Source organism: Oryx dammah, unplaced genomic scaffold, assembly GCF_014754425.2.
Source record: "Oryx dammah isolate SB20612 unplaced genomic scaffold, SCBI_Odam_1.1 HiC_scaffold_5, whole genome shotgun sequence".
Lineage (NCBI taxonomy): Eukaryota > Metazoa > Chordata > Mammalia > Artiodactyla > Bovidae > Oryx > Oryx dammah.
In genome coordinates, this window is record NW_024070189.1 from 10,554,610 (window position 1) to 10,566,124 (window position 11,515).

At 37.8% G+C, this 11,515-nt stretch overlaps 1 protein-coding gene across 1 annotated transcript in view; it reads left to right on the top strand.

The window, feature by feature from the left end:
- The window catches only part of ST8SIA4 (ST8 alpha-N-acetyl-neuraminide alpha-2,8-sialyltransferase 4), a 102,240-nt gene extending 91,221 nt beyond the window's left edge, over positions 1-11,019 (top strand). Inside the window, exon 5 of the mRNA XM_040239747.1 lies at positions 6,677-11,019. Within this exon, the coding sequence (XP_040095681.1) occupies positions 6,677-6,959 (283 nt within the window). The 3' untranslated portion in view covers positions 6,960-11,019. The remainder of the gene's footprint in view (positions 1-6,676) is intronic.
- The last annotated feature ends 496 nt before the right edge of the window (positions 11,020-11,515 follow it).

Consider the following 11,515-nt stretch of genomic DNA (forward strand, 5'->3'; position numbering starts at 1 on the left):
TCTTTTATAATGCCTGAGATTTCTGCAGACATTGTACAGCCAGAAGCCATGCTGTTTACCTTTAACAGAATCTTCCTCTGGAGCCAAGCTCAAAGCTTGGTTGTAGAAGGGTAAGTATGAGTGGAGAAATACAGAAGATTCATCGGAACTCAGAATGCACAGGCACAGTGGGTTGTGTACTCCACCTCCCATCCCAGAGAAAATAATTTCTGGACTCTTGAATGGATATTTTGCTTATAGTATAATATTAAAATAAAACTGTTGGCACAGTGGGAATTCATTCTCTCTATTCAAATTCTTCTAGAAATTTCCTTGGTTGATTTCAGGAAGAATAATATTTTAAGAGGAAAAAATATATTACTTCTAAACTTTTTGGCTTCATTGTTTACATATAAATACAAATTAATATTCCTTGTTTGCTAGTGTGTTGAGTGTGAGCTATCATTAGTATGTTAAATACTACTTTGAATTTAACATTTTTTGCTTTTATTTCGAAAACATGGGTTTCTGAAAACAATTATGTATGTTGGCTCCTGATTATTATCTAGTTGATTATGAGATAAAATGTAACCTGTTGCAGGCTTTAAAATCAAGAAGCATCTATTAAGTATGTTCATTTCAGTTCAGTCGCTCAGTTGTGTCCAGCTCTTTGCAACCCCATGAATCGCAGCACGTCAGGCCTAAGTATGTTAGGCAGAATTTTAGAAACAGAGACCTAATTGAAATAAAAAGGTGTTTATTTGGTGTTTGTTAGGAGACATATATTTGCCCAGGAGACATATATTCAAGAAACACTTGAATTGTGTACCACAGAACTATACAATGAAGGAGGCTTATAAAGGGAAAAAATCTCAAGGTTGCAGTTAGTTACATGAGTGGTGGTGGTTTAGTGACTAAGTCGTGTCCAACTCTCGTGACCCCATGGACTGTAGCCCACCAGGCTCCTCTGTCCATGGGGATTTCCAGCAAGAATACTGGAGTGGGTTGCTATTCCCTTCTCCAGGAGATCTTCCTGACCCAGAGATTGAACCTGGATTTCCTGCATTGCAGGCAGATTCTTTACCAACTGAGCTACAAGGGAAGCCCCTAGTTACATGAGTTGTGTATCAATCATTATAATCGGACCTGGCAAAAAGTAAGGGTGCTTGTTAAGTAAAGCGTGGTTGGAATCCAAAATGGTTGCGTAGTCACAGGGAGAGACCTTGAGAGCTGGATGCTGCAGCTGGCAGGTGCTGTCCGGAACACAGCTGGTGGTGAGCTTGGGCCTGTACAGTTCAGAGACGGTGTTTTCAGTGGTGCAGAGATGTGTCTGAGACCTGATCCTCAGTGACCTCTCAACTCCGTATTTTAAGCTTGTGATTACCCATTATAATATCGATTGGTCATCAAATGCATTTGCTGTGAATGTATTAAACACTAAAGAAGGTAAAGGGAACAGAATGGGGAGGAGGAAGCTAGAGCTGGAACAAGAGTTTCATGAGGCATCAGGGAGCATGCAGTTTCACTGAGAGAGAAGATTTGAAACAGTCATCGAATCTCGTAAACAGAGGAAACCCTAAAGCCATACGGTCAGATGGTTTTGTTTCTCAGCTAAGGAAACACACCAATGAGATAAAATGACATGTCCAACCCATTTGTAGTTTCAGATGTTGCTGGGAGAGAGTAGGCTGTGGGCACGGAATTGAAGAATGGGTTTTGTGGGCTACATGGAAGTTCAACTACTGTTACTCACTGTATGTCGATTCCTGGGTCGCAAAGATCCCCTGGAGGAGAGCGTGGCAACCCACTCGAGTATTCTTACCTGGGGAGAATCCCATCGACAGAGGAGCCTGGCGGGCTACAGGATCGCAAGAGTAGAACATGACTTAGTGACTAAACCACCGCCACCACTGTGTGTCAAGCTTTATGCTATGTTCTTATGTCCTTACTACCTCTTTTACTTTATCCTAACAATGTTGTATTCATCACTGAGTCCTGTCTGACTCTGCAACCCCGTGGACCGTAGCCCACCAGGCTCCTCTGTCTGTGGAATTCTCCAGGCTAGAGTACTGGAGTGGGTACTTCAGGAGAAGGCAATGGCAACCCACTCCAGTACTCTTGCCTGGAAAATCTCATGGTTGAGGGAACCTGGCTGCAGTCCATGGGGTCACTAAGAGTCAGACATGACTGAGCAACTTCACTTTCACTTTTCCCTTTCATGCATTGGAGGAGGAAATGGCAACCCACTTCAGTGTTCTTGCCTGGAGAATCCCAGGGATGTGGGAGCCTGGTGGGCTGCCGTCTACGGGGTCGCACAGAGTTGGACACGGCTGACGCGACTTAGCAGCAGCAGCAGCACATCTTGCCATCTCCAGGGGACATTTCCTGGCTCAAGGATAGAACCCAGATCTGCTGCATTGCAGTTATTACCATCTGAGCTATAAAAATAGTATATGTTAAATATTATTAACCAAAGTCTGAAGAAGTAAAGTAGTTTTCCCAAGGACTCATAAGCATTATATTACGGATTCACACCCATAACTTCTGACAATAAATTTGGCCTTCTATAGCACACCAATGTGGTGAGTAAAAGCATATCAAGTTGCGTTGTTTGAAATAAGAAATGGGACTGATAGGTTGGAGGAAGAGAAGATAAGATACCTTGCTGGGAAGCAGAAATAACTATGGAAAGTTTCATATCTATAGGAAGGTACACAGCAAATCCAAGGTGAGCTTGTTTCATACAAGACAGAGTATTAGAATATTAAAGTAGAAAGGGAGGGAGGGAAAGGGGGATTAATAATCTTTGAAATAAAACTGAGCCTAGCTGATAGAAAATATCCTATGTATGTCTATGAATGGTTGTAATATATATTGATTCAAAACAGCTAGGGAAACAAAAGGATTCAACACCTTGTAGCAGTACTTATCAATTTGTGTTTGGAGTATAGGTAATATTTTTCTTCTGCAATCATTTCAAAGAAATAGATATGTGGAAACTAGATTATTTGCTGAATTGAAAACACTGCTGAATTTTAAACCATAATAGATAAGAATTTGAAATAAAAATTAGAACAACTTGTACTGAATTGGAGTATGAATAGCTCATTATTTTATCAGTTAATTGCTTTCCATCTTTTTTCCTAATTAGAGTTTAAAACTTAACAGTCTATTTTGATGAACTGTTCACAAGAAATTTGTAGTTTTTAAATGCCAGCTTGTATATAAGTAGATACTCACAGATTCTTTAAAATTGTACTGTGTTCCTGGAAAAACACTGAATCTTGATAGTTTAGGCTGGCCTAGCTTCCCTGGTAGGAGAAGGCGATGGCACCCCACTCCAGTCCTCTTGCCTGGAAAACCCCATGGACACAGGAGCCTGGTAGGCTGCAGTCCGTGGGGTCTCGAAGAGTCAGACGTGACTGAGCGACTTCCCTTTCACTTTTCACTTTCCTGCATTGGAAAAGGAAATGTCAACCCACTCCAGTGTTCTTGCCTAGAGAATCCCAGGGACGGGGTGCCTGGTGGGCTGCCATCTATGGGGTCGCACAGAGTCGGACACGACTGAACTGACTTAGCAGCAGCAGCAGCAGCTTCCCTGGTGGCTCAGAGGTTAAAGCGTCTACCTGCAATGCGGGAGCCCTGGGTTCAATCCCTGGGTCGGGAAGATCCCCTGGAGAAGGAAATGGCAACCCACTCCAGTATTCTTGCCTGGAAAATCCCATGGACAGAGGAGCCTGGTGGGCTACAGTCCGGGGGTCACAAAGGAGTTGGACACGACTGAGCAAGCGACTTAACTAACTTAAACAATTTCAAGCATAACATTAGAGCTATATTAAACACTCAGTAAACTTTTACTGATTGTATTTGGTTTGGCTCCTTATTTATTTTTTTAAATTTCACAGAATGTTACAGTGATAATTATGACTTTAGTTCTCGACCTGCTTTAGATGATTTTGTTTCAATTTATCTGTTACATATTGATGCCATTTATTAAGGCCTTTTTTCCTGTGATTTCTTTCTGGAAATCAATAAGATGTTATTTATTTTCATTATTTCTCAAAAAATGTCAGTTTTTTAAAATTATTCAAATTGTTATAAATCAAACATCACAAAAGTTATTTATAATATGGTCTTGTATTACACATAATGTGACTTTAATGTCCCATACAAATACTATCGTGTTACATTTTCTTCTCCTATCTATTTTTCTCCCACTTTAAAAATGAGATAATTCAGCATGACCAATATACTGCCAAGTGTTAGTCACTCAGTCATGTCTGACTCTGTGACCCCTTGGACTGTAGCCTGCCAGCCTCCTCTGTCCATGGAATTCTCCAGGCAAGAATATTGGAGTGGATTGACATTCCTTTCTCCAGGGGATCTTCCTGACCCAGAGATTGAACCTGGGTCTCCCAAATCGCAGGCAGATTCTTTACAGTCTGAGCCACCAGGGAAGCCCATATATGGCCAAACTATTTCCAGTAATTGACATTCCCTGATGGAAATGATCTTTTTTTTTTTTTTTTCTAAACTTACTTCACTCACTTTGCACTTTTTAAACTAACCAACTGCCTCAGCTGACATTTGTAACCACACGCAAATCATGTTCACAAAACTTTCCTGTAATAACCATTTCATCTTAAGAACACCTGCTTTCTCAGAGTGGAGAGAGCTGCAGGCTGTATCAAAATTTCTTCAAAGCCTCCAGGCTGTAGTTTATGCTCCTTCCACAAAATCTGTCTGAGGTTTCTTCGTGATGTTAACAGTATATGTGCTACGGGTTTTGCTCATGCCTTTGGGTTTTGAGAAAATTCTTAGATGTTCTTCTCTAAAAATCCCTTAATAACCTTTACTGAGAATATGCTTTCTCAAAACACTTACGTTAACAGAAAGTTCATAACGCATTTCACGTTGCTCACAATATTCAGCACGTGCCCTTTACCCAACAAGAAATATAAAAAATGTGAAAGGTCAATACTAGTTCAAAGAAAGGGGGGAAAGAAGGAAAAGAAAAAGAAAAACAGGAATAATAACGGCTAAGTATATTTTCCCTGTTTTAAATGTTTGTAATGAGGTTTGAAAGTCCAATATTTCCTTAACCAAATTAAATGAAACAAAATTTGGGTTTTTTTATTCATTAGTGTAGATGTATTTGATCTGGCCAGGAAAACTTCATAAATTACTTTTTAGGGAAAAAAAAAAGAAAACAATATTATGTAAAATCTAAGGAAAGAATTTAAGCACAGCAGTGACCAGAATTGAACAATCTTACCCTCATATTTGGATGGCCAGTTATATATTTCCTTGAATAGAAAATGATAATGAAAAAATAAAAAAACAAAATTTATTAAATTCATTTGTAACTAGATAACTTTGATCTTGTGAGTTTCTACCTTGTTCCTTCATTTGCACTATACTTCTGTCTTATCTTTTTTTCCCCCCTAACTTGCTCCATTTGATGTCTCCTTTCCCCAGGCTCTATTCCTTCTTCCTTTTGATTTCTGCTCTCGGTGGGTAAGGTTGGTCCAGTGGGTTGTGTTGGCTTCGTGTTGGGGGTTACTTGTGCCCACAATCTAGTGGGAGGGGGTGAGTTTACCTTTTTCCCCTGCAGTGGACAGGACTGTGTGAGGTGGTATGATCTGGGGTGTCTGTGGGACTCCCGTCTGCTGATGGCTGGTTTTGTGGTTTTTTCTTGCTTCTTGTTTGGGAGAGGCGTCCTGCACTGGGTACCACTGGAGCTTTGTATGCAGGTATAGTCCTTCCTGGAAGTGCTCACTGATTAATAGTCCCTGGGACTAGGAGTTCTCTGGCAGTGTAACTAGACAACTTTCTATATCAAAGAAAATCCACATTCTTCCTTAACTTTAGCTGATCGCATATAAGATCATGACTGTGGCGAGAAGGCTGGGCTGCCTCCTTTCCTGTTTGAGATGCTGATTAACTTGTGAGTGTGCATGCTGTTCAGGTGAACAAAGCTTGGCCACAAAGGTGGATCAAACATTTTGGAGTATTTTATTGCCTTTTTAAAAGAATAGTGTAAAATACTTACCAGCATTGAAAAATATTTTGCTATCAAATTTTAAACAGCATAAGCAGTGAATGATTTACAAATATTTGTTACTTGTGCTATGTTTTTGCTCTTCTGTGAGTTGAGGCAGTATTCTTAATTAGCTTTAGTAACATGTGACTTAGAAATTGGAGTTGAATAAGTCAGTATAGTACAGGCAAAGCATTTATGTTTGGATTTTTAATTGAAATATGAAAGATTTTAGAAACCTGTAGGCATAGTTTCAAATCCTCTTTTTCTGAGAAAATTGCTTAATCACTGCCCAATTACTGTGCCTTTTGCAGTCATATTTAACCCTTTCTGAGAAGATTCTACTCTGCAGGTTCTATAAATGTTTTCTTCTAGTTCTTTTTAATACAAGATTCCACAGCAATATTTACTCGCTTTCTAGGTACCTTGTCTATTCACGTGACCTCAAAATAAGCAAGAAAATAAAAGATAAGAAAGATAAAATAAATGCCATTTTTTAAATGCATGAGAAATATATTATTTCCTCAGCAATCTTTTTAATGTCCCTTATACAGTTACTTTTCACATTTCATTTACTTTATACATAGTATGCTTGCTACAGGTTATATTGAATGCTTCTCTAAATTCTTCTCTTGTGTGTATGTTTTTTCTTCCCAGTTACTGGCTGACAAACAAAGTTCCCATCAAAAGACCCAGCACAGGTCTACTCATGTATACACTTGCCACGAGATTCTGTGATGAGATTCACCTGTATGGATTCTGGCCATTCCCTAAGGATTTGAATGGGAAAGCTGTCAAATATCATTACTATGATGACTTAAAATATAGGTACTTTTCCAATGCAAGTCCTCATAGAATGCCGTTAGAATTCAAAACATTAAATGTGCTACATAATAGAGGAGCTCTGAAATTGACAACGGGAAAGTGCATAAAGCAATAAAGCACACCTGAAACACACAAGCAGACTGAATACGCACTTCTTTTCTGAAGATGCTTCCTAAGATTTGAAAAACAGGATCCAACACAAGACTGGGTTGTAGCATCCACCACTTACCGGAAAGGTGATTAAAGGACACCCATGAGAAATCTACTACCAGCTGATGAAATACCTGCAAAGTGCTCTAAAAATTAAGTATTTTGACTTCAAGGGTCCTAGTAAGTGCCACTTCCACTCAGAACACAGTTTGAATGTATAATCAGTAGTGTTTACAAGATCCAACAATGCACTCGTCATTAGTTAACGAAGCAAAAATGTTCATCACTGTTGGGCTGCCACTGCAACGCCAAGCACATGAGAAGAGGAACCCAGGAACACAACTCAGCCCTTGGGGAAACTGAACTGTCCTGTCAGCAGAAATCAAGATGAAAACAGTTTGAGCAGTGAAATCCGTAAGGTTAAACAACTCAAGTAAATGCCTTCAGTCAGGATTCTGTGTCTGATCATGATGACCTTTATGTTTTGTTTCTGTTCTTGTTTGCCTTCTGGAGTCTCTTTTTGTTTGGGTATCGGGGTGCTTTGAAATCCTTTCTGAGATAAATATGAATGAGATAAATGACCTTTAAGTGATTGTTTTTAAAGTTCTTATATTTTTTAAACAGTTATCACACAATAACTTTGTAAAAAAAGTTTTATTTTACACAACTGTAAACCTCCCAGTTTTTCCCCAGTGGTGTAGAAGGTACCAGCTAAACTGTTTCACTTAGTAATCTCGAGCCATTCTAAAGGAGAGACAAACTCTGTGTCATCTGAGATGGTAAAATTAGCAGGAAAAAAAAAATTACTTTTGGTACCAAAGATTATACTGATGTGTCTACACTAGAAACCAGTCTCCTTTCATGAAAATAACATATTAGTGTATTACGATGCTACTGCTACTAATGTGAAGATTGTCTCTAGATATTTTAAATTTTCCAAACTCAACCTTCATTTTTGTTTGAAGGAAGATTCCACGGCTTTTACATTTCATAATGATTTTGTGGAAGCATTTTGCCCGTTAGAGTAAATGTTTGACTGGTTAGGGCTGAAATGTGACTTCCAGTTCTTTGATATCCCGCTTGTTAATTCAGATAGAAACATTGACTTGCTCTGTAGATGACTGTTAAAATTTCTTAGTGCAGAAATAATATGATTAATAGAGTGCTGTTTTCATCACAGAGATAATTTTAAGAGGTTTAACAATGAAACTGTATGTCAGTATTTTGAACTTCAGATTAATTAAATTGATCAATATTTTTTCTATAGTTAAATTTATTCACATTATCACATTAATGTGTTTCCAGAGAAGCACATGAAATTATTAATAAAGTGATTTTTGAAAATTTTAACATATAAAAGAATTGACCAACAGGCCAATTTCTGGTAATTACTACGCTGGTAGGTAATTCTGACGGTAAATTGTTTCTTTAGAAAGCAGAAGTGCTACGTACCCACTTCTACTCTTGGCCTGAAACAACATAGATTACTTCTTGTTTCTTAGGGAAGGCAATCTGCGAAAAGAAGAAATAGCATGAGGAATATATATGTTTTGTTTCTTGGCAAAGAAGGCCTGAAAAAGAATAAATAGCATAAAGAATATACATATATACATATATATGTTATCAAGAAAAAGGATATTCATAGTAATACAGTTCTCAATATATTAATAATATGTGGTATTCTTTTTAGAAATATGATAGAACCTTGGGATATAGAAGATTATATTTTCTGAGAATTTGTGTCTCAAAACAAAATAGAATCCACAAAGGAGATACATAGCCAAAAATGGATAGAATATGATGTACTTTTATCACTGAACCTCTTATTATTGGGAAGTTTTGAAAGGATTAGGTCCATATTTTGAATGTAAACTTGAAAAGTCTGATTTACCCAACCAATCAAAAGTAGGCAATTTCTTAATTTGGACTTGCAGACAAGCTGTTGAGTAGTCTTTAATTTAAATTCAATAAACATTTTGAAATCACAAGTCAATTCTTATAGAGAAGATACATCTCAGAACTCATTGAAGGTAAAAAGCGGCATCAAGGTACCTTGCCATTTTGACTGCGCTTTCAACAAATGCGTTTAGACAATTTTAAGGCCACAGCAAAAGCATCCCAGACACTCACTGTTCCGTGCAGTGACGTTCATCTCATAAATGCATTGAGTAGTGCCTTTTTAGCTTCACATTGCTTTGTTACCATATGCTTTATGTTCTCTAAATACGTTGCCCAGTTCTGAAAATTCTCAGCATCTAAAAAGGGCTTCAGTATCGACTGAGACTACTTTTGTTCATCTCAGGGAACCTTCAATACTCAAGAATGAATTCAATTAAAGGTGTTTAGTGTTCAAAGAAAACAAACTGTACAAGACCAATCCATTCCCTATTGTAGCGCTTTCCATCTCCTCTCCGCCTTCACCATCCACTATGGCCTTCTTACAGGGGTGGGCCAGGGAGATTACTGAAGGCTAACAGCAAGAATAAGAAAAAGTATGCAGATCTAACCAATCAGGGGGCAAAAGCGACCACAATGAAATCACATTATAAGTACATACTTGAAATATTTGTGTTTGTTTTTTTTCTTCTGAGAATATGTTTGCAGCTTTAATATTTTATTTCCTTTTCATGATTTCAACCTGTACCTGGCAATACTCAGGCAGCTGAGTGTGAAACACTCCTGTCCCTTCGAGAACATGGTTGTTAACTGTGCTGTTGACATGAAGAGGCCATGGAAACTTTCGTCATTATGACCCAGCCTGTTCTATACTTAATATTAAGTTGCTGGAATAAAAATTAATAAATCAGTAACAGATTTTTCTGGGCAGATCTGATGATTGAGCCCACAGGACTGATGAAATGACTAAAAGTTTTTCTATCTGAAAGAAGGTGCTGGGCATTCAAATGTGTTTATGTATTGTATATCATATGAAATGTATATCAGTTGCTAATGGGAATTTCTACATATATGCTTACAGAAGCAATTTATTTAAATAATGCTGTAGGTAGTGTACATACCAACTAGTTGTTAAGCTACTACGCAGAAGAGGGTGAACAAAGTAATTTATTTCTGATTGAGCCAGTTAGTCATGATACACACAGTGTGGTGTTTGGTTCATAAGAGTTGTTTTATGTGGTTATTGTTGGGAGTATCCATAACTGTGGAAGGGGTGTAGGAAGAGTTATGTGTAGTTAGTTGTGACTTCTACCAGTTTGAGAGTTTCCCCATCAGACATGATCAATATACCAATGTTTGACAAGTTGAGTGAGAGAGGGTTATCGTTCCTATTTGATGAAAGAAAATCCAAATAAAGCCCACCTAGAAATAGATATTTTATTATATATGTGCTATAGATATATCTACATAGTACAAATAGACATGTGTGATGCATATATACAATGTTATATATGTGTGTCTGTGTGTATACACACTGAGTCTGTAATATACACACACTAGATTTGTGTTACGCTCATGTCTTCAGGGTTTGCGCTGTGAAGCACTCTGGAGATAAGACCTCTTTAGAATAAAGAAGTTCTTTTGAAACTTCAGTTGCTTACCTGCTTTAAAGGGATCTACTTTGTAACTGAATTCTATGTTGTTCTTACCTAGAGTTACAATGAGGGTCTAGTATATCCAAATCTTTAAAAAAATTAAAAATTAAAAAAAAAAAAGTCTTCAAGCTGGCAATGTATTTGAATTGCAGTTTTCAGATTGTGGCTTCAGAACCATTGTCTCCCCATTTAAGTAGCACCTTTTAATAATTACTGTTTATTTGTGTAGGCAAAAGCACAAGAGTTTCAAATGTATATAGCAGGGGGGAAAAAAAAAGAGTTTACAGAGATAGTATTGCTGCACAGAGTAATTGCTACTGAGTGTTTCTTATATCATTTGTGGAATTGAAAGATGAGGTTTATTCTGTCAAGCTCATTCTCTTCAACACTGTTTCCCTTTTGTTTATGTATAGCAATCAGGTGTTACTGTTTTATCATTTGTAAAACTGTAAAATAAATCCCCTTTTTTTTTCATTTTTCTCTTATCTCTTATATCTACGAAATCTGTTCCACTTTGCACGTCAACATAAGGTGGGTGATACCAGCTTTAACAAGCTTTACCCAGGGTTCCTGTTTTCCCTCCTCGTCAGCCCCAGCTATTTGCAATTTAGCCAGTCATTTCTTTAAAGTGTATACAGAGCAATATGGGCAATATCAAAACTCTCATGGACATCCGGGAGTCCTGAACAGTTTTTTTTTGTGTGTGGTGCATTGTGTTTGTAGTTGAGGGAATAGAGTGTTACATAAGCTACAGTCATTTATATCCAATTTGTATTCCCACTGACTGTTGTCAGTGAGTCACTCCAGCTTCATGGCTGAAGAAGCCAGTGGCTCCTTACACGTTCTTATGGCTGCCCTGTGACTTGTGATTGCAAATGCTATTATACCCACTTGCTCTTGTTTGCAGTTCATCTTCCAAAGGATGATCCTAAAAACCGCATTTTTAAAGCTTTCATGGCTTTCTAGAACT